The 27,723-nt window shown below is 48.7% G+C and overlaps 1 protein-coding gene across 9 annotated transcripts in view; it reads left to right on the top strand.

The window, feature by feature from the left end:
• AUTS2 (activator of transcription and developmental regulator AUTS2) overlaps positions 1-27,723 on the top strand; it is a 664,369-nt gene that overhangs the window by 617,629 nt on the left and 19,017 nt on the right. For 3 of the 9 annotated variants that reach the window (XM_086859732.1, XM_086859727.1, XM_086859733.1), the window contains 4 exons: positions 21,686-22,217; positions 23,660-23,913; positions 25,373-25,614; positions 26,031-26,075. In XM_086859732.1, coding sequence (XP_086715858.1) covers positions 21,686-22,217; positions 23,660-23,913; positions 25,373-25,614; positions 26,031-26,075 — 1,073 coding nt within the window. The remainder of the gene's footprint in view (positions 1-21,685; positions 22,218-23,659; positions 23,914-25,372; positions 25,615-26,030; positions 26,076-27,723) is intronic. The other 6 variants (XM_086859729.1, XM_086859725.1, XM_086859731.1 and 3 more) reach the window with 3 other exon arrangements.

Here is a 27,723-nt window from a genome sequence, read left to right as displayed (position 1 = left end):
CCCCTGGTGACAGCAGCATCAGGCTTCAGAGAGTGCTGGGACACAGGGGACAGCTCTGGGCAGCACAGGGTGGCATCTCCTCATCAGCACAGGGCCAGCCATTGCCATCTTCCTGGGGGTAAAAGGGCTGGCAGCTCAGAGAAAAGGCTCAGTGAAGGCATTTGAAGGAATAAGAATTACAGAACAGTGGCATTCACATGTTGTCTTCTTAGGGGATCTCTGGGTGTGACAAGAAGTGATCCATCTTCACCTTTTAGTCTGATAGTATAATTAATTTAAAGTTCATTGCTGTGCACACTTAAAAATGAGATTAGCTGGCAGCTTTTCTCTAATGATGGTTTTGATTGCCCTGGCACTTTACACAAAAGCAATGAAACCTCTTGTCTTTGGAGGGTGTTAAGGTGTCCTGAGCAGGCAGAGTGCCAGGCTCCCCAGAAGTGAGGGGTGCCCAGCAGGACATTCCCTTTGGAGCAGTCACTGTCCTGCAGCCCCTTGGGCCAGCTGGGCTGTGCCAGCACCTGGGACAGGGGAAAGTGTCCCTGCCCATGGCAGGGTGGCACTGGATGAGCTTTAATGTCCCTTCCAGCCCAAACCTTTCGGGGCTCTCGGATGTTGCTAACCCTGTTTCGGTGGGTAAAACAAAATGGGTGCATTCCCAAGTGTGTGAGACACTGTAATCTGACATTTCCTGGAATTGCTCCTTTTTTAGCATATTTTAACTCCTTTCTTGTGCCTGTGAGCGAGTAGGAAGTTGGGATTTTCAGGCAGGTCAGTCCCAGTGTGGTACCAGCAGCCGAGCAGGGCAGGGAGGATGTTCCAGCTCCAGTGGTTTTTGCTGTGCTCAGGCAGGCAGAGCTTGGGGAAGAGGGAGAAGCAGCACTGTGATGTTACTGGAAGTGATTCAGAAAGATACTACAGGGGGATGTTACTTGTTTTGGCAAGGAATCTGTGGCATTTTTCTGCAGTGTTTTATGATTCTTCTGCTGCTAGCAGGCAGAACCAGGAGTGGCCAAAAAAAACAGGGCAGCTATGGAAACTTCAAAGCTCAGGTTTGAAGGGTCAGTTTGTGGGTAAAAGCCTGCTTTCAGAATTTATGTGTTCATGTTGCTTATTTTAGTAAACATATTATGGATAAAGTAATTTCCAAATGCAAACAGGAGGCAGCAAATAGGATTCTGTCTTTGAGCTGATTCTTCAGGAAATGATAAACAGACTTTAGAAGTCTCCATTTGAATGTTTAGGTTTTATTTGCTTTCCTCTGGCTAACCATGGAACTTAAGCACTGCTTAAAACCTGGAGTTTTTCACTGGGCTTTCATTTTCCCTCTGCAACTCAAACGTTGCCCTGTGTGGATGGAGTGAATCCATCCTGTTGGGCTGTGGCTTTAATATGGAAAAAGCACGCAGAGAGCCTGCTCTGACAGGCAGAAGGTAAATAATTTCCCTATGTCTCAGGCAGCTTAGACTTTTTTTTTCTTTTAAATAAAGAAAGAAATTGCTTATACTCTATTTACCTTTTCCCCTGAGGAGTAAACGGGAGGTGGAGGCAACACATACTTTCTGACACGGTGTGTTTGAGATTTCTCTTCTTGCAACAACAACACATCAGCCAGCAGCGAATTTCCTGAGGGTGGTTTGCTGATGGACGTGCTGAACCTTGCCTTGTCAACAGGCACATTCCTGGGATTTCACACACCAGCAGCCCTGGTGTGAAATGGGAGCTGTACAGAGCAATAATTCATGTTTATTGTGCAGATTAGGAGCAAACTGCAGCAGGATGGGAGCTGCTTGTGTTGGAGTGCAGGACTTGAAAGGTTGGGATGAGTCCAGAGGAGGCCATGAAGATGCCCCAGGGGCTGGAGCTGCTCTGCTGTGAGGAAAGGCTGGGATTTGGGGTTGTTGGTGATGGGGAGGCTCTGGAATGAGCTCATTGCAGCCTTCCCATGTCTGAGGGGGCTCTGGGGCAGCTGGAGAGGGGCTGGGGACAAGGGATGGAGGGACAGGACACAGGGAATGGCTCCCAGTGCCAGAGGGCAGGGCTGGATGGGATTTTGGGCAGGAATTGTTCCCTGGCAGGGTGGGCAGTGCCTGGGATGAATTCCCAGAGCAGCTGGGGCTGTCCCTGGATCCCTGGCAGTGCCCAAGGCCAGGCTGGATGGGGTTTGGAGCTCCTGGGACAGTGGGAGGTGTCCCTGCCATGGCAGGGGTGGAATGGGATGAGCTTTGAGGTCCCTTCCAACCCCAGCCACTCCATAATTCCATGGTAAACCTTCAAACCCCACTTTCTCAAATATAAAAATAATTGCAGATTCAGGCATCCCTTGGAGAGCTGCAATTAGTTCTGAGAACAAAAGGCTTTAGAGTTACACACCGTTACAATCATGTTCTTTAAAAGGTAAACCAAAATTACACAGCCTCTCTTCTCCCTGAGCATCTGCAGGAATGCACTTTCAGGTACATATATCTATGTATGTTTTTAATAATGCTCCCTCGTTTGACATGGTGTCTTGCCAGAACTGAAATCATTAATGAACTCCAGAGGGGATTTATGCAGATCCAGAGCTGCTCATTACATCTATTTTTAAGTCTGTTGCCGCACTGAGGGCAAGGGGAATTTGTTGGAACCTGTAGAGTTAAAACTTGTAATTTTGTTTGCTAACACTTGCAGAAGATTACAGCTGTGATCCCAGGCCCTTTGAAGTCAAGGGGAGCAGGGGGATCATTAGCATAGGGATTATCCCTGTTTTTCTAAGGCAATACACCCAGAGAAAAGCTCTCTGTGCCCATCTCCTCCCACCTGGGGAATGCACATGACAGGGCTGGTGTGCTGGGAATTCTATCCAAACTCTGGCTCTTCCAGAGCATTGGGGGTGTGGTGTGTCTGTGGAGTCTCATTGTCCATGGAACCCACAAAGTCTGTCACTGTGTAAAAAGAGACTTGTAAAAGAAACAGTCTGAAGTCTCATTCCTGGAGCCAGGGTTCTGGGTGGCTCTGTGTGTGCATTTTGAGAAAGCTCCGTGTCAAACACTGAGTATTCCCCCAAAGGTGTTCTCTGGGCTTTGGGTTTGTCTGGGAGCCTCTCTGCTCTGCAATGATGGATTCACAAATAAAACTTCTGCAGGCAGCTGGAACAAAGGTGCATCAGGGCCAAAAGCAAGGGCAGGTTTTTGTAGGAAGGAGCCTCTTGTGGCAGCAGAGACATGGAAACACAAGATATGTGTCTGCAAAAGCCAAGCGTGAGGCTGCTGCTGGGTTTGGGTTCCCTGCAGGTATTTAATGGGGTTTGCTGTGACATGTCCCAATTGGAGAGTGGTTCTGGAGCTGACAGACTCTGCTCAAGGCAAATGATTTTCATTAAAAAAGGATTTAATTAATTAGAGCCGACGGTTCGCTGACAGGTTAATTGATAAGGGAAGTGGGCCCCAGGACCTGGAGGTGAGATTTTGCTGTGACTTTAAATCTTTGCAGTCTCTGGTAAAACTTGGGCTTCCACTGGAATGTCAGAGAAATCTCACTGGCTGTTTTACAGGGCACTGTGCCCGAAAAGATTTGCAAGAAAAGCTGCAGTTTCCTAAAATTCAGTTTTCAAGTAAAGATCTGATCAGGCAAATTTATTCTAGGCTAAGGCTCATTGAACAGTTTCAGTGGCAGCTTTGCACATTGCTGTGTTCACGTGGAATTGGTTGGTCCTGACGAGAAACTCACGTGGAACTTCATTAATTGGCTAAAATAAAACTTACTGCATCTTTTTTTTTAACTGCTGAAACAAGTAATCACTTGCTCCAGTAAATGGGAGTTCTGGAACCACTCTTTTCTAATAATTTGCTTTTTAAAATGGAAATGAGCTTGGGAGTGGGTTTAGTGATTGATAGGAAGGTAACTGAGAGTAGAGTGAGACTGAAAACGGGGAAGGAATTGTTCTTTGGGAGGGTTCCCAGAGCAGCTGGGGCTGCCCCTGGATCCCTGGCAGTGCCCAAGGCCAGGCTGGATGGGTTTGGAGCTCCTGGGACAGGGGAAGGGGTCCCTGCCATGGCAGGGGATGGGAATCATTGATATTTAAGGTCCCTTCCAACCCAAACCATTCTGGGATGCTGTGAAAGGCTGACACAGGGCTGAGTCCACCCTGCTGACAGATCTGGGCTCGCAGTGAGATTCTTTTCCAAATCCATCTGGTGAGTACAAAGGAGAAAAGGGAAGGCTTCTGGTGGTTATTCTTTGAGCCATGTAAAAACCATATTTTACAGGGTAGAGAGATAACAGTGAACAGAATATTACAGTATATTACAGAAGTAATATAGCAGGGTCTGGAAAAAATCAGCTGGAAAACTGTCTTGACCTCCAGAGTCCACCAGAGCTGCACAAGGAGGCTGTGGTGGGGAAAAGCCACTCATCCATATTTAATGCTTTCTGTTTTGTCCAGGTTATTCCTTAAGATCTGGACGTTCACCCTTTAATTTGTGTCCAGAGAACACACAGGCAGGGCTGGATGGTGGTGAGAACATCAGAGGTGTGTTTGGCAAGAGAGGTCAGAGCAGGGTCAGCTCATGGGCAGGAAGGTCCCTGTCACTTGTGCTGCTGTGAAAACCTGAGGATAATTTAAATGTAGTTTTTGGCTGTGTTTCTGAGGAAAATCACTGCTATGAGAAAGGTGTTTCCTGGTAAGCCAAGAGCAGCACATCACTCATCAGATTCAAAGGCAGAAATTTCATCTGTTACAAATGAGGTGATTTACACTGGCTAATAATAACTGTGACTGTTCCATGGGGGTGAGTCCTGAGGATTTGCCATAATGGTTGTTTTCATTGGCACGTGGATACCTGGCTGCAAGAGCTGAGACACTCCTGTTACAGCCCTTTTCTCTCGGGTAGAATTAGATGCATGGATTGCATATATCAGTATGATCAACCCTGCTAAGATGTAAAAACATCAAGTGTCAGTCCTATCATAAAATCTAAACCCATCTTGTTTTCCTTTCCCTTTTTTCCCCCCTTGTGCTCCATCTAAAATAAATAACTGAGAAATAACTGAATGAATATAACCCATTTCTCCAAAGAAAGAAAAAATAATTGCCTCCAGACTTCTAACTCACCTGCCAAATTGCATCCTGATGTGAATTGCAATGGACAAATGATAATCTTTTGAGACAAGGGAGGAGCTGATGGTGTCTCTGAGTGACCCTTCCCTGGTAGGCAGAGCCCAAATGGAACTAAACTTGGCAGTGATTTGCAGTGGGAGCCCAGGACACCCTGCAGAGCATGAACTGGAGAGTGGGCACACGAGGGCTGGGGCAGCAGCAGCTCCAGGGCTGGCAGGGTTATGCACTCCATCAGCTCTGTGCTCCAGCACTGCAGGGAAAAGCCAGGCTGAGCAGGAGAAAACAAGGACAATGAAGAGCACGGGGGAGGAGGAAAGTCCAGCCAGGGAGTCTCCTGTTGGTGGGATTTGTCTTTTACAAGTGATGGAGGGGACAGGGACCATCAGCGAGATCTGTCCTGGAGAAGTTTGGTATTTGCTGAGGGGTTGGAGCCAGATGAAGTTCAGTATGTGGCAGAGGGGTGGAATGAGATGATCTCCAGCCCAAACCATTCCAGGTTTCCATGATTCCATGGTTCTGTGCCCCTTGGGTTCAGCTGAAGGCTCCTCGTGGTTCTTTGTGAGTGCAGAGCTGCCTTTGCTGCCCCAGCCAGTCCTGGGCAGTGTCTTGGTTTAAATCCAGTTTACACTCTGTGTAAATGTGGAGCAACCCAGGACATGCCTTGTGTCTGTCCCACAGGTACTGGGCATTCCTGGGTTTGGGAATGGCCATGACAATGCAGAGGGTTCTTGGGCCTGTAAAAGAGAGATTTCTGTGATGTGCTTAAGACCTGGCTGCAGCTTTTATCCCATTTTCAGTGTTGGGAGTGGCTTCTGTGAGTCTGGGGTTTAACTTGCAGGAGGTGATTACAGAGGAGTGAGGACAGTAATGCAGAATGGTGCAGGATGCAAAGGTTTATTTTGAACTCCAGAAAATAGCAGTGGAGAAACAAAACTTTATTTTCAGATGGGAGAGTGTTTTGTGAAAAATCTTTCCACACACCCCACTCAAATCCCCACTTTGTCTGCACACACAGAACCTGAACTTGGCTAAAAAAGCCTTTTGCTGTAAAATCTAAGAACAGATACAAACTCCGTGAGAAACTACAGTACACACTGTAGTATCAACTGTGTAAAAAAACCCCAACAACTGAGAAGGATTCTGCTGTGAATTCAACATGAGCAGTGGACACAGGAACTTCAGTGAATACAGGAACTTCAGCAGCTGCAGTGCCTGCCGTGGTTGAGTCCTTCAAGATACATGTAAAAACTAAAATGAAATCTATTCTTCCTTTATTTCAACCATCTAGATTGTTACTTCACCCATTTAGATGCATCTGGATATGCATGTGGTTTTCTGGCCCTTTCAATGCTGTGATTAGGTCTGATTTTATTTTTAGTGACTTCCTAACCTGTTGTGGAGCAGTCAAACAATCACACAGCCTTTGGTGGAACTCAAAAACCCTCTGGCATTTTACCACTCACTTAATGCTGTTACTGCCTGTGCACACTGGGGTCCATTCAGGTGCACCCTCAGAATAAATATTTGCTGTCCAAAGGCTTTAGCTGGGTTTGGATGGGGTCAGTGGCTTGTCAGATCCCCCACTGGTCGAAGCTGGAAGTCAGAAGCCAAGTGGGGAGTTTTGTACCCAACTGGAGTCTCCTAAAAGCTGATGTTGACCTCTGTAATGTGGCTGGCTGTGTGAATGGTGCTGTGGGTTGGAGCTTGGGCTGCAAACAGGGATTAAAGACTGGAAAAATAAAGGAGGGAGTAAATCCTCCCAGCCTTGGCTGTGGGGAGCAGGAGCCTCTACAAAAAGGAGGTCATGTCCCAGTGTGGAATGGCTGGATAAAAACAGCACCCCCCTGTTTGTGGCAGGTTCTAGGACAGTTGTGATTGGGGTTTTTTTTAACCTCAGGAATGTTAAATGTCATTTGGTAACTTGCTCTGGAAGGTGATAGGAGGAACATAAGCATTTTCTGAGGGAGTCATGAGCTGTAGAGGTTTATTAATAGGATGTAAAACAATTATTTGTTTGTGTGCTTTCCCCCCTCAGGATTTTTTTTTCTTTTTTGTTTTCTAAATAACACAAGACATGCTTGGCAGCAGAATCCCCACAGTTGTTAATGTCAGATTGTTATCAGATCTGACAGTGATTGTTTTCTAATAATAAGTATGTTTTTCCCTTGCTGCCCATGTAAGAGTGACAGTTTGCTGCAACTCAAGGCAAGATGAAAAAGAAATTCAGCATTTGCCATTACATCCCTGAAAACAAATGATCTACTTAGTGCAGATCCTTTTCTATTATTTATCTGCCTTTTAGTTATCTATGAAATGGATTTCCAAGAAGCATATGAGAGGCAGGGTTGGAATTCCTCTGCTCTTTAGCTCTTGTTAAGGTCCTGTTCAGGCTTGGGCTTGATTGCTATCTCCCCTCCCAAGAGAAGAGCTGCTGAAACTCATTTCAGCTCTGGCCATATTGGTAAGGTTTGTTGAGATGTTTTTAATGAGCTTTAGTGATCAGTAGCTGCTCTGGGATAGGAGGCCCACTCTGGAAGTGTCCTGGTGAGCCAGGTGTTGCTGTGGTTCTGTCCTGGCTGGGATTCACCCCTGCTGCCCAGAGGAGCTAAATCCTCCTCCAGGAAGGCATTGCAGAGGCTCAGGACAGGTCCACCTCCCTGATCTTTCTCATTTCCTGCTGCTGCTGCAGTGGTGGTGTGTCCTCTGCTCGGTCACTCTGGGGCTGAGGAGCTGGAGAAGGGATTCTCCTGGAGTCTGCAGCAGCAGTGGGGATCCCAAAGCAGCCCATGGCCCTTTCCCTGCCCCAGCCCATTCCCCAAGCACAGCTTTCTGATGGCTCTGCAGTGCCTGAGAGCCCCTGGCTGCCACCTCCCCTGGAGTGGGGATGGGATTGGAGGTGGGGATGGGATGGGGATGGGATTGGAGGTGGGGATGGGATGGGGATGGGATGGGGATGGGATTGGGATGGGATTGGAGGTGGGGATGGGATGGGGATGGGATTGGGATGGGATTGGAGGTGGGGATGGGATTGGGATGGGATTGGAGGTGGGGATGGGATTGGAGGTGGGGATGGGATTGGAGGTGGGGATGGGATTGGGATGGGATTGGAGGTGGGGATGGGATGGGGACAGATGCCAGGGCAGCAGTGACAGCCTGGGGCCAGAGGAGACACCACAGCAGTCAGAGCTCCCCTCTGTTATGGCAACAACACAAGCAGGGGCTGATGCCCAAACACAAGGCCACCTCTTTCAGAAAGGGATTTAGTAGCTGCAAGCACTTTTTCAGCCTGCAAGTGATCCTGTGTTAAATATAACCCTTCTGGACTGTCTCTCCCCGGGGATGGTTTTGGAAAGGCGCCGTGGCCCTGGATCAGTGAGCACCCCTTGACACTGGGTGTATTCACCACCAACGAGAACATTAACAGAGCACAAGCTGCTGGGAGTTATTTTTTGCTTTATCAGTCTTCATTTTAAGATTACTGGCAAGATCCTCTCATCTTCTCTCCGTGATATTCTTAGCTGGAAGATTAACTGGTGTTCAGTTTGTAGAGTGAGTTTAGTCTTATTAACGAGAACATTTGGCAGGGTGTACTTTGTTTTAATTTAGTTGGCTGTATTGGAATTTAAAGTCTAGGAGACAACGTGTTCTTCTGTTTTTGAAAAAAAGTGAAATCCATTTAGTAAGAGTAATTCTATTTTTTCAGTAGCAAGGAGGAGGCTGTACATGGTAGCCCAGCCCCAGCTCCCAGACTTAATGATGCCTGATGCAGGCTGCCGTGGGAAAAGGCTGGCATCAAGAATCCCTTGAAAATTAAATTTCAAGAAAATAGCACAAGTGGAAAAGTATATTTTTCTTACTCTGTTTTTCTTTGCTGCGTTTCTTGTGTATCAGATATTGCAACCAATAATCATTGCACTGATTTGGGTGAAATTCTCCTCCCTGAATAATTTGTACTTCAGTGAGCTGCTCTGGTGTCATTCCTGACATCCAAAATTTGAGATGTGGAATGGATACCCAGGACTATTTTGGGAATAGGAAGATTAAGAACTTCGTTCACACTTTCCCCCAAGCCCTTTGGCTGTGCCAGTGCTGGGATCTCACCCTTGTGTTGCTGCTGCAGACAGAGGTGCTTTTCCTTCCGAGTCACTCTTTAATGCACACTCACACCTGGTGTTGGGGATCCTTTGGAGCTGTACATTGGGTGGATAATTGCACATTTGGAATGATAAAGCATCAAGATGGGGAGTGGACCCTGTCCTCACACTGCGGTGTGAGAGGGAATGTTTTTAAAGTCATTCTTCAGTTTTTGATGATTGGACTCCATGATCTTAGAGTCCAGCCTTAGTTATTCCATGATTCTGTGGCTCAAAGGTGGTGTGCCAGGAGCTTGGATTAACATGGAGCTGAGTATTTATTATCCTTAAGTGTTTACAGGTATTTTTTAAAGCTGATGTCTCCTAGCTGTAGCAGCTGGTTCAAATCCAGGTGTGGGTATGGTGCCTCTGCAGTTTCAAACAGGTGCTTGGAAAAACCCTGCAGGGATTCAGCCACTGAAGGTGGCACTGACACACATTTACACCATCTATTATTCACCATGGCACAGCTACTTCATTTCTTCCTTTCTTGAGCTGCTGGTTGCTTCAGCAGCTTAAAGTTCATTCACAATATTATTGCATATGGTTTTGAAGAGTGATTTTTTTACTGTGAAAACCTGTAAAATGCAGAGATAATGTTACCTTGCCAAGTGTGTGGCCCTGGAAGGAGCTGCTGCTTGGGTTCCATCTCCTACATCATTAGCAGAACTCAACAACAGCTCTTGTCTGCTGTTAGAGAGGCCCTTACCACTACTAAGAGAAGCTGAATTACCATGGAGTGGTAATAAATGCAGCATTACTGCCTTTCATGATTTTATCAGAAGTCTCATCATCTTTTTTGTTGTTATCTTAGATGCTGAGGTAATACCATTATGGGAAAGGCATTCCTTTCATGCAGCTGAAAACTGCAATGCAAATAAAGCAAGCCCTGAATGTACATCCTCTGGTTTTTAAGGCAGGTTCCTAAGAGGGGGCACTGACTTGTGCTGGGTTTTATACTTGAGGCTGAAAACCAAGTTTTGTCAAGCTGTAAGAGCAGTGAAGGCTCTCCTGACTGTGACCTTCCGTGCCTGGAGGGAGCCTACAAAAAATGATGGAGGGAGTTTATTTACAAAGGCCAGGAGAAAGGGACATGGCTTCAAATGGACAGAGAATGGGTTTAGGTTTGACACAGGGACAAATTCTTCCCTGTGGGGATGGTGGTACCCAGAGCAGCTGTGGCTCTGGATCCCTGGCAGTGCCCAAGGCCAGGCTGGATGGGTTTGGAGCTCCTGGGACAGGGGAAGGTGTCCCTGCCATGGCAGGGGTGGCACTGGAGGGGCTTTAATGTCTCTTCCCACCCAACCCATCCTGGGATTCTGTGATCTTCTCCCCACCCACAGCTCTGTGGCCCAGTCTTGATTTTGCTGTGCTCTGTCTCTGTGGAGCACTGTAATAACCCCATTTCCAAGCACTTTATTTTTTTCCTGAGGGTTTTTGGTTGTTTTTTTTTTTTGTGCAACAAAGATAGGCTTTTGGTCTGTGCTTTGCAGAACCATTTAATGTTGTTTGTTTTTAATCTGTTGTGTGATTAAAATAGATTAATGTTGTAGTAACATAAAAACCCTCAGGGGGTTTTGTTCTCTTTGTAAATATTCTCTAGGATCTCTTCTGTCTTCTAAACTGTGCATAGGGAGAGTGTTTAATGGGACCTGGGGAGAAAAGAGACGCATCTTAAACTTAATATGAGAATTTAATTTTTAATAAGTTTCATTTGGGGTTAGAGTATTCATATTGGAGTGGAAATTAAAGTGTCTAAATGCTTTGTGTGTAAGCTGTTGGAAATTCTTTAAAGAGACATTCAGGGGAAAATCTCCCTTTCCTTTTTTATCTGATGTTAGAAACACAAAATTAGAGAAGGCAGTGTTTGATGTCACTCACTGGTGTTTGAGCTGGTTTTGCAAGCGCTGCTGTGAGGTGTCTTTAGTGGCACAGAGGGTTTGTGTGCAGGGAGAGCCGTGTCCTGCCCTCCTCCGGCAGATCCTGTGATCCATGGGTCTGTGCAGGGCTGTGCTGCCGTGGGGATCAGGGCAGGATGGAGTTCCTGGCCGTGGGGATCAGATCAGGGCAGGATGGAGTTCCTGGCCGTGGGGATCAGGGCAGGATGGAGTTCCTGGCCGTGGGGATCAGATCAGGGCAGGATGGAGTTCCTGGCCATGGGGATCAGGGCAGGATGGAGTTCCTGGCCATGGGGATCAGGGCAGGATGGAGTTCCTGGCCGTGGGGATCAGGGCAGGATGGAGTTCCTGGCCGTGGGGATCAGGGCAGGATGGAGTTCCTGGCCGTGGGGATCAGGGCAGGATGGAGTTCCTGGCCGTGGGGATCAGGGCAGGATGGAGTTCCTGGCCGTGGGGATCAGGGCAGGATGGAGTTCCTGGCCATGGGGATCAGGGCAGGATGGAGTTCCTGGCCGTGGGGATCAGGGCAGGATGGAGTTCCTGGCCGTGGGGATCAGGGCAGGATGGAGTTCCTGGCCGTGGGGATCAGGGCAGGATGGAGTTCCTGGCCGTGGGGATCAGATCAGGGCAGGATGGAGTTCCTGGCCATGGGGATCAGGGCAGGATGGAGTTCCTGGCCGTGGGGATCAGGGCAGGATGGAGTTCCTGGCCATGGGGATCAGGGCAGGATGGAGTTCCTGGCCGTGTTTCTGGCTGTGTGGAGCAGAGTTGGGGTGAACCAAGCTGGGTGTGCTGCCCTGGCTTTCACCAGGCTCCAGCAAAGTGCCCGTGCTCTCCCTCCAGGCTCGTGGGTGAAATGAAGATGGCTTGCCTCATAAACGTGCTCTGCTGTGTGGCTGGGAGCGAGGGCTGTGCTGCTTTATTCAAGCTGAGGGGGATTTTCACTTTCTGTTGAGTGAGAGCAGCTTTAACCCTGGCAGGAGCTGGGCTGCAGGCAGCCCCCGGTGTGCCTCGGGCTCTGCCAGGCCACAGCCACATCCCAGGGGGAACCATCACCTGCAGGAGCCCTCTGGGGACCAGCTGCAGCTCTGGCTGCCTCCTCAGCCCTGGGAGAGCTCATGCTTTGCCTTTGGGATGCTCCATCTCTGTCCTGCAGTGTCCCCAGGGGCTGTCCCCAAGGCCCCAGCACGGCCTGCTGGATTCATTACCTCCTGCTCCCCGGGATTAATCACGAGCTGAGTTGATTCCTTTGCTGCTGATAACTTGCACAAGTGTGTCACGAGTCCTGGAAGGGGGATGAAGCTCACCAAATTGCAGCTGCAGCCAAAGGCCCTGCTGCAGGCACATCCGCAGGTCTGGGATTAGTTTAATGCCTCGGCTTTATCCTGGCACTGTGGGCTGCTTTCTGCCTTCACAGGGAGGCAGCACCATGTCCTCAGGCTCTTTTGTAAGATTAACAGCTTCCCATGGCATCGTGACAAGGAGGAAATTTAGGGAACAAGAGTGTTTAACTTGGAGCTAATCTGGTTTTTGTGAAGGAGGGAGGATTAGGGCAGTGGATTCTCCTGCTGGGCGGGTTTGTGCCATGATGGCACCAAGGAGGAGACTCTGTGGAGAAGGAGATCCATCCTGCTGGATCCCTGGCAGTGCCCAAAGCCAGGCTGGATGAGGTTTGGAGCAGCCTGGGACAGTGGGAGGTGTCCCTGACCATGGCAGGGGTGGAACAGGATGAGCATCAATGTTCCTTCCAGCCCTGGGATTCTGTCATCTCCTCCTTTATTTATTTCCTGGGCCACAGAGTTTTGTGTCTCCCAAACCCTTGTGTTTATCTCTGAACTCACTTTGTACCTGGAGTTCATTTTTCAGCCTTGCTTGAAGCAGAGCAGCTTAGAGAAAACACTTCATGTATTCATGGTGGCACCACCTCAGCCCTGCCCAGGATGAGCTGTTAAACATTTTCAGCAGTTTCCAGTAAAACTGCTGGTAGCTGCTAAATGTTAAACAGGACTTTTTTTCCCCCCTTCTAGTCAGAAACAGACTTTAGGAAGCTTGAAGTGAGTTCTGGAGAGCTTCCAACACAAATGTCAGGCTTGGCATCTCCCGGGAGCAGGAGGGGTTGGATCCCTGCAGAGGTGGAGGGTGAGGAGCAAGTGTGTGTCCCGACCTGCAGCCAGAACCATTTCCTTGTGCTGCCCTCCCTCCTTCCCCCACAATCAATTTGACAGCCTTGCCTTGATGATAATTTAAAAAAATCCTCCCCACGGGGCCAGTGGCCACAGCTGTGTGTGTGTGTGGGTACCTGTGCACAGGTGTGCAAGGATATGTGTGTGGGATAAACGTGTCTCACACTGCGTTGATCTGCTGAATGGAGCTCACAGTAGTTTCTTTCTAAGTGTTAATGGCCCCACGTGATTTTCTGTGTATTTATATTGATTTTCTGTGTATTTATATTGATTTTCTGTGTATTTATATTGATTTTCTGTGACTTTATATTGATTTTTTTGTGTATTTGCTTTGTTGCACCGGAGATCAGTACGGTTTCAGCCTTCTGCATGTTATGTAAGGGTTATATATGATTTTATGTATCTGTGGTTGTCAGGGTGCCATGGAAAACCAGGTACATGAGCTCAGGACATGATTATTGAATGCTCATGGCTGTCAGCTTCACAGGAAAGAGAAAAAACCCAGTGAGATACTTCTCAAACATCTCAAACACAAAAGGGAGCAGTGCAAGGAAATAAATTATTATATCTTACATTTACTTAAATGCTTTTTTGAACCACAGTGAGGAGTTCTGGCATTCTGCCAAGCTTGAATTTGACCTTTTTTTAAATCCTTATTATTATTCTCATGAAACGAATACAGAGAGGCCTTAAGCAAGAGCTGATTCTTGTTTTACATGAGCCCCTGCCCTGGAAAGCTCATCATCTAAATCCTGGAAAGGGAAACAGGGCCAAGCACTGACCTAACTGCATCTTGAGGGAGCTGGAGCAGAACTTTAATCTTCTAGTCTAGTGCACTGTCCCTGAATCACGGTGATTTTCCATAGTTCACATCATTTTTTCTGTGTATCTGAAGATGTTGCAAGATGAGTTTGCCCAATACATCCTCAAGGGTTATTGCTAAAAGCTCCTTGTAGCCTTGCAAGAAGGATGTGCTTGGGCATATCTATTACCTATTAAACCTGGTGAAATAATGGAGCTTTCCCATGTCATAACAAATCACACCCGTGCCAAAACAGCTGCAAACATTCTCTAAGACTTAATGAGCTCTTGCTGGTTCACAGTGGTCCAAACAAGTTGTTATTGTGGCTGTTAGAGAGTGCAGAATTATATTATCGGAACAGTCTCATAAAAAGACAAGATGGGATGTCAGGGAAGCCAATCCCACACTGCAGGGAGGGCTGTGGGGCACACAAAGGCACTGTTTTTCCATGGAAATGCAGTTTATAGATGTGTAATCTTCTGTAATTCTGCTATGATTAAACAGGTGTTTTCCTTCCTGAAGTTCTTTCAAGCTGTAAGAGAGGACAAAACAGAGAGAGGGAAATATTTCATATTTCCATTATGCATAAAGCAACCCTGGATCCCAAAATGAAGCAAAAGAGGGAATTTGGGGAGCTAAACTCCACTCTGACTTTCAAGAGCTTCTCTCAAAGAAGCTTCCACACCATCATAAAAATGTCAGTGTGAAATATCCGAGCAGGAGCAAATTGAACAATCTGGTGATTCTAGTGCCTTCATCTGCAGTCTCATGCCTGCAAGGGTGTGCAAAAGTCAATAACTGGAATTGGAGGTTATTGATTATTTCACTGGGCTGCTGTTGAAACATTGTATGTGCTTGATTTGGTCTTCAAGCACCCAGTAAACGCTTGGGTTTAGTTTTACCTCCCTTTGTGAAAACAATTGAAAATACTATAAAACAGAAAATGTCTGAAGATTTTTTTCTCTATTTTAAAGTGTTTTTCTTAAACTTAAATAAATGTTATTTGTCAAGGTTCCCCTCACTCCAGGATGGATATTTCATGCCACAGGTGGGGGCTATTCATAATTTATAAGGAATTGAACTTTCTGTTGGACACTGCCACCTGCAGCCCCATGGATTTTAGGATGATTGGATTAGATCTGTCTCCTCCTGCTTCTGCTTCTTGGAAATGAAAACAGTTATGCAAATGGACTTTTTTATTTTGAAGCTGAAAGAGAGCAGGTTTAGGTGAGATATTGGGCAGGAATTGTTCCCTGGCAGGTTGGGCAGGCCAAGGGCCTCAAGCACTGGTACACAACACCACTACTCCACATTTTTGTAAATTTTTGATGCAAAAGAAATTTTATGAAGTTAACTTGAAATATTCTGGCAAATTTGTAGCGTGGGAATAAGGAGATGGGTTCTCATCTCCCTGCCTCACACACTCCAGGGAAGGTTCAGGTTGGATATTAGGAGAAATTTCTTCACTCAAAGAGTGTTTTAACACAGGCTGCCCAGGGGAGTGGTGGAGTCCCCATGCCTGGAAGGGTTCAGAAAACAAGAGGATACAGCACTTTGTGGTGTGCTTTAGTGTGCATGGCAGTCAAAGGTTGGATGTGATGATCTCCAGAGGCCTTTTCCAACTTTAATGGTTCAGTAATTTTACAAAAGGAAGGAAAGAATATTGTAAGTTGAGTTGTAGAGCTCCCTGGTGGAAGGTAATGTGAAGGTAAAGAGCTTAGGAGGGTTCAGAGGATTATTAGATGTTTACAGAAATAATAAAAAAGTTAACACAGTTCTGCCAGGTGGGATATCAGTTTGCCAGAGGAAGAAGCCCTCAAGGTTCCTTTTATGAAGCAGCCTCATGCTGGGAGGGCCTGGAGAGGTTTCCCTGTGTGTGGGTTGTGGCTGGGTGAGAGGCTCCTGCTGTCCCTCTGCATCTGCAGCTGGTGTGAGTGAGCACCACATCCCAGATGGAATGGACAATGGTGTTCTGCACCAATTTCTGCTAAAATGTGCTGGGTTTTGCTGTGGTGGCACTCAGGTGCCTCCGGCAGAGAGAGCGTGAAGCGCTGCTGGTGAATGACACAAATTGTTTTTATAGAAATGTTTTTATGTATTTTTTCCCTCAATGCTGGGAACAGCTGCTGCCAGCACCCCAATTCCTTGGGGCTGGCCAGGGATGAACCCCACACCCCAAATATCCCAAGCAACAGCTGAGCAAACCTCGGAGCTCCCAGCTCAGGGTGATGATGTTGGCTCTGAGGATTAGCACAGCAGGTAGCTGTGCTGGCACAGGGCAGGGCTTGGGCTGAGGGATAAGTACACATTCTTTTATTATTGCAGCTAATGGGAATCTGCCAGGCTTTGAGGCACAGAAAGGCTCACTGGCCACCTGTGAGCTAATCACAAAGATTTGCCTCATTCTGTATTTCAGCTCACTTGGAGCCGGTAATCTAATTTCCAAACAGAGATGAGAAGAGTGAACAATTCATTTTCTGCTTTGCATGGCTGTGCTGCTAAACTTTTAATCCTTTTAGAATTACAGTTCCCTGTCACATGGAGGCAACACCACACAGTCCTGTGCGTGAGGCTGGAGGCTTTGAATGCACCATTGCTGGATAATAATTAGCCTCAGCAGCAAGGCACAACGTGAATCAAAATTAAAGTGAGGAGCACAGGACATTTTTCAAATGCTATTATGAATCATACTCAGGCTAATGATTGCAGTTTGGATGGAAAATCCCCGTGTTTGGGGTCATCCTCAGCCTCAGCCCCAACGTTGGTGTCCTCTCTGTATGTGGGACACTGCTGTGCCAGTCCTGTGTCCTGCCAGCTCATTAACCACATCCTAGGAACAGTGTGGGGCACTTCTGACTTTAATCTTCACTGCTTGCCATTTCTTGTGGCTGTTCAGCTGCTGAGTGAGGCTCTGGGCTGAGCTGTGTCGGCTGTGAGCCCAGTGTTGGTTCCTGCTGCTGTGTTCAGGATGTGCCCGGCTTCTCCTCCGTGCCAGAATCCCCCTGGGCAGCTGCTCTGCTGCTTTCCCTGTGCACAGGTCAGCTGCTGTGTCCTGTGGGTGAGCACAGCCATGTGCCAAAGCAATTCCACAGGGTGTTCTTGCTGCTCTGTGTGGGCAGGGCACAGGTGATCCCCAGCTCTGCCGTGAAACTCTTCAGCTGGAGCTTCCCTGGAGACAACATCTGCCTCAGGACTAACAAGTGGCTCACAAGGGCTGTCATGCTGACTTTCTTTGCTTGAAAAGGTGCCAAGAAATTCAGACAATTTGCAAAGAGCTGGGTGTTATTGGACATTTATAATTAACACATTTAATGTGATGCTTCATTGACCACAAACAATGCAGTCTCATTTCTGCACTGGTACAACCCAGGCCAGAAGAATCCTTCCTGGGCAGTTGGATAAGCCCTGGCACAGCTGCCCAGGGCAGGGATGGAGTCACCACCCCTGGAGGGAGTTAAAAGATGTGCAGATCTGGATTTTGAGGATGTGGGTCAGTGGTGGCCTCGGCAGTGTTGGACTCGGTGATCTTGGGGAGCTTTTCCAGCCCTACTGACTCTGTAATTCTCTATTTCCCATCTTTTTCTCTGCAGCATTGGGAACACAATGAAAACAGTGCTGAGCACGAGAACAGTGTGAAGTGACCCTGATGGGGGAGCTGGGGTGTGGAACCTCAGCAAAGTTTCCTTGTAGACACCAGTGAGCTGAAATAGTTGTAACTAAAAATGGGAATTCTCATGCGCATGCTGAGCTCCATCTTAGTGTTAGCAAGTGTTTTTAAGCTCTCTGCTTTTACTGGCATCATGCTTTTAAAATCAGAGTATCTTTGGCTGTAAAGAACAAATCACAAAGGAGCCAGGGCTGTGTGGCTGGGGGTGTGACACCTCTCAGGGGGAATGGAGGTGTTATTTTGCTGTATAAACATATCACACACATCTTTGTGGTCCTCAGTGTATTAAACTAAACTGTCAGGTTACATTTGATCAGTGTTCATAGGGTTATACCTTTCAAGCTGCTTTTGAAAGCTGGTTTTGTTCAAGCTCATTCAGGTAATCCTGTCACACACAAGTGGGATGAGCAGATGTCATGGGCATTTGGGGGAATATTGTGGATCTGTAGCCAAGGCAAATCAATAGTAAGGAAGGGGGGGCGATGGATAAACTCAAGACATTTCCCTCTCCTTGTCCTCTGATGGAGTTAACCCTGTGCTAAGGTGATGTTCCTGATAATAATTGGAGAAAAATATCCAGCCTAGCTGTGTTTTCTGGCTTTGATTGATTATTGTCTTGTACTGTCACCTCATTTACTCTGGGCAGGTTTGAAATGCTCTCCCACCCTTCTGCTCTGCCCACTGAGGGGGCACAGGGTGTTCCTGAAACAGCCAAAAGAGCAGAGGGGAGGAGAGAGAGGGACTGGGGACAAGGGATGGAGGGACAGGACACAGGGAATGGCTCCCAGTGCCAGAGGGCAGGGCTGGATGGGATTTTGGGCAGGAATTGTTCCTGGCAGGGTGGGCAGGCCCTGGCACAGGTGCCCAGAGCAGCTGGGGCTGCCCCTGGATCCCTGGCAGTGCCCAAGGCCAGGCTGGACACTGGGGCTGGAGCTCCTGGGACAGTGGGAGGTGTCCCTGCCATGGCAGGGGTGGCACTGGAGGGGCTTTAATGTCCCTTCCAAGCCAACCCATTCTGGGATTCTATAACTCTTGAGATTTAGGTGCTTAAGAAGCCCCTGGTTTTTGCCACAACTCCAGAGAATCCTGTGAGAATGCAGAAACTCTCAGGTGTTTGTGTCTAAGGCAGTCTTTGAGCAGAGATCAGGAGCAGAGCTCATGGCTGGGCAGGTGGGATTTGCACCCTGGCTCCAAGGTCTGTGCAGCAGTTTGGGAAGAGCCTTGTGCTGGTGCCAGAGGGGTGGGAAGCACAGCCTGGCCTCACAAGGGTTTGCTGTGCCTCTGGGTGTGTTTCAGAAGGATTGTCAGGACAAGACCTAGATGTCTTTGATTAAAATGCAGAATTGAAACAGGAAGGTGAAACTCTTTGATCACGAACCCATTACTAGTAAAGAATATTCCCCAGTGACCTTGTCAGCATCACTTCCCACCTGGGAAGTTTTCCAGCCCATTTGGAGCCCCTTCAGTCATCCCCCAGGACCTGGCTGTGGAACACTTCGGGGCTGTGTACTTAATGATGTCATTTATTGATTCCCAGCTGCATGGGTTAGGAAGTCAAGAGATTTTATTGGAAATAAACCTTTGGCTGTGTGTGTTAAAGCAGGATTGAGTTCTTGCACCTGTCTGCAGCTCCTTTCTACTTACAAAATGCCAGGGTTCCTGACAGGGCTGTTTGGATATTCCCTTCTTCGCTTCCCTCTAGAAAGCTTTACCCATTCCTTTGTACTAAATCAAGAGGTGCTTTTTAAAAATAAACAAGTGCTGTCAGATGCTCCCAGTGTACAGCCATAGGAGTTACACTGATGGACTGTGTTCTGTTTAACAGCTGGATGGAGTAAATGGTTTCATGAGCAGTATTGGAGGACTCTGCACTCTCAAATCAAGGCCAGAAGCAGCTCAGTGACTGAAGAATTGTCAGCATCTTGTGCAATCCCACTAAGTGCTTCTTTTCATTGATCTGCAACTTCATTGTTGACAATTAAATCCTTTTCAGTGCAGAGGATAAACATTTTTAACAGGAGGTAGCAAAATCTTTTGTCCTGAATGATTTTCTTCTCTGTTTTATAATTAAGTACAAAGTGTGTCACCAGCCTTGCTGTTCACTTGTGCTAAATACCTGCTCACTGTGGAGTAATTGCTATCAGCAGATGACAGAGCTGCAAGGAGCTGTGCTTTCGAAGGCATGTTCTTCATTTGCATAATCAAATGCTTTGTTAGTGTCCTTGGAAATTAGGATGAAAGATGACTGTGTGCTAAAAACGAGAAATTGTTTTTAGCAAATTCTGTGTATCCAGTAGAACAGCTGAGCTGCTCTGGGGCCTGTTTGATGTGTGCTGGCTGCTGCACCCACAGCCTCCTCCCTGCTGCTGGTAACAGCTCCTGGCACCTGCCTCTCCCTATCCACACATCGCCCTGACCAACGTCTCATCAATATGAAATGGAAAATCAGGCCTCAATCTCATTCATTACTTCAGGCCTGGTAAAGCGCTTGGAAAGAGCTGGTGGTCTGTGGGTTGGGTCTGTCCTGCATTCCATGACTCCAGAGATATCCTGGGGGTTTGTGTTGCTTGTGACACTTTGTACCAGCTCCCCACTTACCCACGATAAAGCTGGAGAAAATAGGTTTGAAAGGTCTGGGGTTTTTATCTTGCATTAAGAAGTTTGGAGAAAATTTGAGTTAGGCAGATGCAGTGTTACCAAGAGTTCAACTTACCAAAGCAGTGAAAGAAAATTAATACTATTTTTAAATTAAATGATGCTTAAATTAAATGATAAAAATATTTCTTTGGTAGATTGAATGCTCAGTCCCAAAGATAATGCTGCAGAACACTGAAAACTCCTGTAATTTTCCCACTTGTGAAGTAGGGACTTTGAACTCAATCCTAAACTTTCCTCTCAGGAAAGTGGAATATTTAAAGAAAGGTTTTTCCACGGTAAGTTTGACATGGTCCTGCAGGGGTGTCACTCAGGGGATTTCATTCCCCAGGGTCAAGGATGCCCAGGACACTCAGGGCTGGGGGTGGCCAGGGCACAGCCTGTGCTGGCTCTTGGCACCTCCTGTGCTCTTTGCTGCTTCCAGACACGCTGAACCCATCTGCAAACATGGCACAACGAGAGGGTTCTGCATTCTCCAGGAATGTCACATCTGGCAAATTCCAACAGGGACTTTCTGTCAGTGGAGAACAGCTGGGCTGTTCCTGTGGCTCTGATGTTCCCAACTGGCCACCTCTGGCCAACCTTTAACTCTTTAGGAACACCCAGATGAGACAGAGGAGCCAGAATGCAGAGTTCAGGTCAGATTTTAGTGGTTTGCACGTTAGGAAGAGAAACAGTGATGGAAAGGTGCGTATTGCCTGTATTTATTACACAAATCCATGTCTCCAGAGGGAAGTGTTTGTTGGTTCTCCCAGCTACAGAGTCTCTCCGGGTCACCTGAATCACCTGGGTCAGCTACAGGTGTCCCCAGAGCAGCCTTGGCTGCTCCCTGGTGTGATGGAGCCAAGCCAGTGATAGTCACAGACACAGCAGGGTGACGTGGATTGAACATGATTTAGTGGTGAACATGGCAAAAGGTCTTTTCCAAACTCAAACATTCTGTGAGAAGCACAGAGCTGCCGTGGTGTTGGCTCCCTCAGCGGGTCAGCTCCCTCAGTTTGCTCTCAGGGAGGGAATGATGATGAAGAACAAGGATGGAGAGCAGGAGCGCTGAGCAGGTCTGTCTTCTCTGCCACGTGTTCTGTTTTGAGGAGTTACTGGGGCAGATGGATTTGATTCAGTTTCACATTCGCCTGGATGGTTCTTGATGGCAGCAAGATGGAAGTGCCCAGAGTGTGAGTGACCCAGCGGTGCCTCTGGGCTGGTCTGTCTCGTGTTTAACCATTTTCTCTCTGTGTTGTTGCTGTTGCAGATAAAGAAGTGGGAGTTGGCGCGCTTGCTGACAATGCCGACCCTGGTGCTAGGGGCCCAGCTGTCCCCAAAATATCAGGACTAGAAAGGAGCCAAGAGAAGAGCCAGGACAGCAGCAAAGACCCAATACTTGAGCCTGTGGTGCCTAAAGACCCCCATCCTCAGGTGACACCGCCGCCGCTGGAGCCGCCGTCCCAGGGCCTCTGTCCCAGCCCCGCGCTCGCCCCGCGCCCGGAGGCTCCAGCCCCGCCACCCGCCCCGGCCGTGCCAGTGCCCACAGCCCCCGAGGAGCCCGGCCGTCCTCCTGCCAGCCAGCCCTGTGGTCAGCCCTGCAGCCAGCCCTGCAGCCAGCCCTGCAGCCAGCCCTGCAGCCAGCCCTGCAGCCAGCCCCCGGCCGGCCAGCACCCGCCGCGGCCGCAGTCGCCGCTGCCCCCGGCACACCCGGCCCTGCCCGCCGTGCAGCCCCATCCCCAGAGCCTCTCACAGCCGCTCTCTGCCTACAACAGCAGCAGCTTGAGCCTCAACAGCTTAAGGTAGGTGCATGGAGAGGGGTCTGGGATGCTGGACTGAGCCCGCAGGGGAACTGGGTGAAGAAGTGACAGCACAGCCCATCCCATCCTTGGGAAATAAAAGGCACTTGGTGCATTTAACCTTGATTCCTCCCCTGATGTGAGCCAGGTCACTTTCTGTGACCCTGTGATCCCATAAACTCTGGGTCTTTTCAGTTCATTTGCTTTGGGTTTTTTCCCTGCAGTACCTGGGTTTTTGTAGGGAATTTCACACAGTACAAATGAGTAGAGGAAAAGCCCAGTTCCTGCAGGCTGGGCAGCTCGCTGAAGGCTGGCAGCTTTGCCCTCCCAGCCCTGTAAATATCTGATTTCTCCAAGAGCTGCCATGCCCCAGGGCAAGGAGCCCAGGAGCCCCTGGACCGAGGTCCAGCTGGTGACAGCCCAGCACTGGCAGTCACACACCAGGCACTTCACAGCTCCGTGTTCTCCTGCACTGCCGGCACCTCGCAGGCTTCAGTGTCTTTCTCTCACCTGGCCACGGTGAGATCAGCCTCACCTTTTATCTGTGGGTAACAAAGCTGAGCAGTGAGATTAAACACCATGTGCACAGGAATGTGTGATGTGCCTCTGAGTCAGGGAGCTCAGGTTTCCCCTGCTGTAAGCTGGGCTGCCATTCTCCAGATCTGAGCTCCCAGCAGGCAGATGTGACCTTCAAGACCTGGGGAAGCAGCACTGTGCTTGCCTCATGGTTTGACTAAAGACTGGGAGGTGTTTAAGAGCTGGATTTATTTTTAACCAAGCTGGTATTGCTTGTCTTTAAAAGTCACTGCAATAGTAGCATGTTGTTACTTGAAATAAAGGCAAGGAGAACTAAGCCTTCCATGAATGTATTTTAAATACTTATGAGTAGGAGATGAAACCTGAAAAATTGCAGCTGGTGTAATCACAAATACTTCTTTTGTTGACTCGTCTTATTTCATTTTATTGTGGGGTAGAGAGGGGCATTACCTGTACAATAAGCACAAATCTGTTGTTCCCTTTTCAACTTCATTTCACATTTTCTGCAGTCTTTCATCTTAGTAATTCATAGCAAAAAAAAAAAAAAAAATTATTAATGCAGTGATTTTGAGTTTCATTTGCCTGAAAACATGAACCAGGAGCAGTCATGTAGAAAGAGCTGATAATTAAGCAATGAATGCAGAGGATTTACTCCTTTGTGTGTCAGCCCTGTGCTGTGGTGGAACAATACCAACCTCTTGCAGGGAGGGAGAGCACGGCTCAGGTGTGCAGGAAGCAGAGCAGGTGCAGCAGGTGTTGGAGACAGGGCTGGGAATGGCAGCTGGCATTTGTGACACGAGTCACACCCGTGTGAGACCTGGGGGGCTGCTGGGGTCGTGCTGCTGAGTGTGCTGGGGCTTTTCTCCATCCCCACCAGCCCTGAGTGCCTCCTCTCCTCTCGTTAACAGCAGCAGCAGGAGCAGCACCCCCGCCAAGAGCCAGGCGCCTCCCCCGCACATCTCGCACCACCCGTCGGCGTCGCCGTTCCCGCTGTCCCTGGCCAGCCACAGCCCCCTGCACAGCTTCCCTCCCTCCCTGCAGCCCCCCGCTCACCCTCACCACCCCAATATGTTTGCCCCTCCCGCCGCTCTGCCCCCGCCACCCCCGCTGACGTCAGGGACGCTGCAGGTTCCAGGACACCCGGCTGGCAGCACTTACTCAGGTAAGAGCCTGGTTTGGTGGTGGGACACTGGGTAACTGCGCTGTGGGCCCTTGGGGAGGGCTCTGGGTGGGGAGAGGCTGTGCTCACTGCTGGGCAAAGGGACAGCAAAGCCAGACAAACACCTGGACACAGCCAGGGGCTGGCTCTGCCCAGGGAGTGGCTGCTTTTGGAGAGCGATGTTTTCCCAGGTTTGTTTAGTTCAACCCACAGCAAGAGCACAGCGGAGTTCATCAGGTGCCCACACAGAATCCATGACCCCCACAGCAAAGGTCTTCATGCAGCTGTGGTGTGTGCCCAGCAGAGCTTCCCTGGCTGCAGGGAGGGTCTGTGCTGGCTGAGCTCAGGGGTGTTCACAAGGTTTGGGTTGGAGGGACCTCACAGCCCATCCTGTGCCATCCCTGCCACCCCTCCCACTGTCCCAGGCTGCTCCAAGCCCCAAAGTCCAGCCTGGCTTTGGGCACTGCCAGGGATGCAGGGGCAGCCTGTGCCAGGGCCTCAGCAGGTCACTGAGGGGGGGAAAACGGAGCATTTGTGTAGCATCAATTTGTGTCCAGGCACCAGCACACTCATGTGAGCAGCAGCCACTTGTTTGCTCACTCCAGCTTGCTTGTCCATCCTCACCTATTTAGGACTCTGTCCATGTCCATAGATGCTCAGAGGAATGTGAGAACAGGCTTGGGGAGAGGGGAGATGCAGACTTTGTAATGTCTCAGGCCTGTGAGATCTGAGGGAAGACCTGAGGGAGCTCTCTTACCCTGTACTGTGTCATGATTTGTCACCAGGACATTTTCAGTGAAGCGTTGCTGCCACAGACAGCAAAGGAAGTGGCACAAGGCCTGGAAAAGCCCCAGAGTTTGGGGGAGTTGTTTTGTTGTTTGTTTTCCCTGTACTCAGTGCTGGTGAGGCCTCACCGTGAGTGCTGTGTCCAGTTCTGGGCCCCCCCAGTTTAGGATGGACACTGGGATATGCTGGAGCATGTCCAGGGAAGGGCAGCAAGGCTGGAGAGGGGTCTGAGTCCTGTGAGGAGCGGCTGAGGGAGCTGGGGGTGTTCATCCTGGAGAGGAGGAGGCTCAGGGGAGACCCCATCACTCCCTGACAGGAGGGGACAGCCAGGTGGGGACCCCATCACTCCCTGAGAGGAGGGAACAGCCAGGTGGGGTCAGGCTCTGCTCCCAGGGAACACCAACAGGATGAGAGGACACAGCCTTTTTCCCCTGCTCCAGGGGAAGTTTAGGCTGCACATTAGAAAAAAAGAAAGTTCACAGGAAGAGTGGTTGGGCAGTGGAACGGGCTGCCCGGGGAGGTGGTGGAGTCACTGTCCCTGGAGTTGTTCAGGAAAAGGTTGGATGTGGCACTGAGTGCCATGGTCTGGTGGTGCTGGGCCATGGGTTGGACTGGATGATCTCCAAGGTCTTTCCCAAGGCCGTTAATGCTGCTCCTGTGTGGTTCTGTGTTTCAGAGCAAGACCTCCTGCGCCAGGAGCTGAACACGCGGTTCCTGGCCTCGCAGAGCGCCGACCGCGGGGCCTCGCTGGGCCCGCCGCCCTACCTGAGGACAGAGTTCCACCAGCACCAGCACCAGCACCAGCACACACACCAACACACCCACCAGCACACCTTCACGCCCTTTCCCCACGCCATCCCTCCCACTGCCATCATGCCGACGCCAGCACCGCCCATGGTGCGTACCCCAGGCAGAAATGTGAGGATAAGTAGAGCACAACTCTATTCTTTATTACAAAAGTATTGTGGAGAATTTGCCAGCTGGTGGGGAAAGGGCTCCTGTGCTGCCCAGGGGTGTCTGGGCAGGAGAGGCAGGGCTGTCCCCCTGTCACAGTGTGAGGTTCAGGGGGCAGCACAGGACTGAGGGGAGAGGCTCTGGCCAGTGCTGCTTGGAGTGTTCACTCTGGGCCCTCCTCCTTTGTCCTGTCCCAAAAAGGTCTTGATTTACTTTGAAGAAAATAAAAAACCCTGAACAGTTTCATTGGAAACTAATTTTCTGCATATTTCTTCCTCTCTGTTGGTTGCCAAATAATAGAGAAGTTGTCTTCTATTTTGCCAACAGAAGTAAAGCAAGGAAATAGAAAGTAACTAGTTTGTGCTTTGATCCCTTTGCAGTTTGACAAATATCCTACAAAAGTTGACCCCTTCTACCGTCACAGTGTGAGTTTTATTGCTCTGTTTCCACTGCTTTTCTGTGGTGGGTTGGGATCACCACTCAATCAATGGCACAGTGTCAAATCTCTCCCTAATCATCACTCCAGGATTTACCATTATCGTCCTTGGTTGCTTTGGCTTTTGAAGGCTTGCATTCGTGGTGCTTGTTTCTGATAAAGATGCAGTATCAGCTTTTCCAGTCAAAAGATCTCTTGCTCACACACCATTTGGAGGCAGGTTTGATGTGAAAAGATGAGACACAAGAGCTGACTGTTTTGTGAAGCAGGGGAGAGCAGTGATCCCATCACGGTGTTTCAGTTGTGCCACAAACCCTTGGGCTGATATTTTTGCTAAGGAACTTGAAACGAACTGACAAACTATCATACAAATCCTTCAGGGACAGATAATCTAATAGTTTTCCCAATCTATCATATTTTGTTTGATAAAATCTGAAAACCTGTCTTATTATTCAGATTTCAAAAGCTCATCTGATCCACTGGGCTTGCTGTGTTTTGAAAGCTCTGTTTGATGACAGCAACATGAATCCAGCTATGCACTAGATGTGTTTATCTAAGCTACCAAAAATGTTACTTATTGAGATGAACTGATTTTTAAAATTCCAGTTAAATGTAAAGCTTCTGCTCCTAAGGGTTTGAATCCACTGATTGATTTGCTGCTGAACTCTGGGTTGTATTTTCCTCCTCCTATTGGCAGAGGCAGGTGTCTGGCAAGAGTTTCTTAATTCAAGAGCAATATTTTGATGAGAGAAGGAGTACTGCATCAGCACTCAGAAATCTGCAGAGCATTTGGCTTTATGTGTTGGTTTTGCTTAGAAGTGGAACTGGGCAAAAAAAAAAAAACCTGTTTAAGACACTGGTGTCTGTATTAAATAGAACCCCTGCTCCCAGCCCATGCTGTGTGTGTCTGGCAGCTCACTGGAGCAGCCAGGGCTCGGTGTGTGCAGGCTCAGAGCTCCAGGAGCCCTGGGCAAACATTCATTCCCACTTCCACTGCAAAGGGCACCGCTGCTCACCAGGGTGAAATTGCACTGGATTTACTGAGCTTCACATGGGTTCAGGGGGTAGACTGAGCCCAGCCAGGCCAGCCCAGTGTCCCCTGGTGCCACCCTGGGACTGCTCAGGGCACAGGGGATGGGAGCTGGGCTGGAGAAACACAAATACTGTCAGAACATGGCATTTGCACAGAGCAGCTCCCAGGGACAGCAGCTTCCACTGTAGGTGCACACCTGGAACTCAGATTCCTTAAAGCTGGCAGTGAGTGTGGGTGAACTTTGGAGGAGAGCAGGGTCTGTTTGAGACCTCAAATCCATCTAGTTTGGAACAGGGAGTGCAGCTCACACAGAAGCTATTGCTGAGTTTTCCATCAGTGTTATTTCCTCTCTTGTGGCACAGTGAGGCTTTGCTTTTACCTGCAGCTGCTGCCAGGTGAGCACCACGCACACCTGGCCAAGGCAAGCTGTGGTCACTGCAGGTTTCCCCAGGGAAAGCTGGAAGGGAAAGCTGCTGCTCAGAAGAGAGGGAGTACTTGGGAAGAAGGAAGCACTTGACTATGAAAGGTGGATTCTGAAAGCTGGAGGAATTTAACTGATACAAATTAATCATGGAGATAAACTATTTATTTTTTAATAACACTT

This window comes from Cyanistes caeruleus, chromosome 21, assembly GCF_971803275.1.
Source record: "Cyanistes caeruleus chromosome 21, bCyaCae1.hap1.1, whole genome shotgun sequence".
Lineage (NCBI taxonomy): Eukaryota > Metazoa > Chordata > Aves > Passeriformes > Paridae > Cyanistes > Cyanistes caeruleus.
The sequence above is the reverse complement of the archived record's forward strand: the minus strand, read 5'-3'. Positions and strand labels throughout refer to the sequence as shown.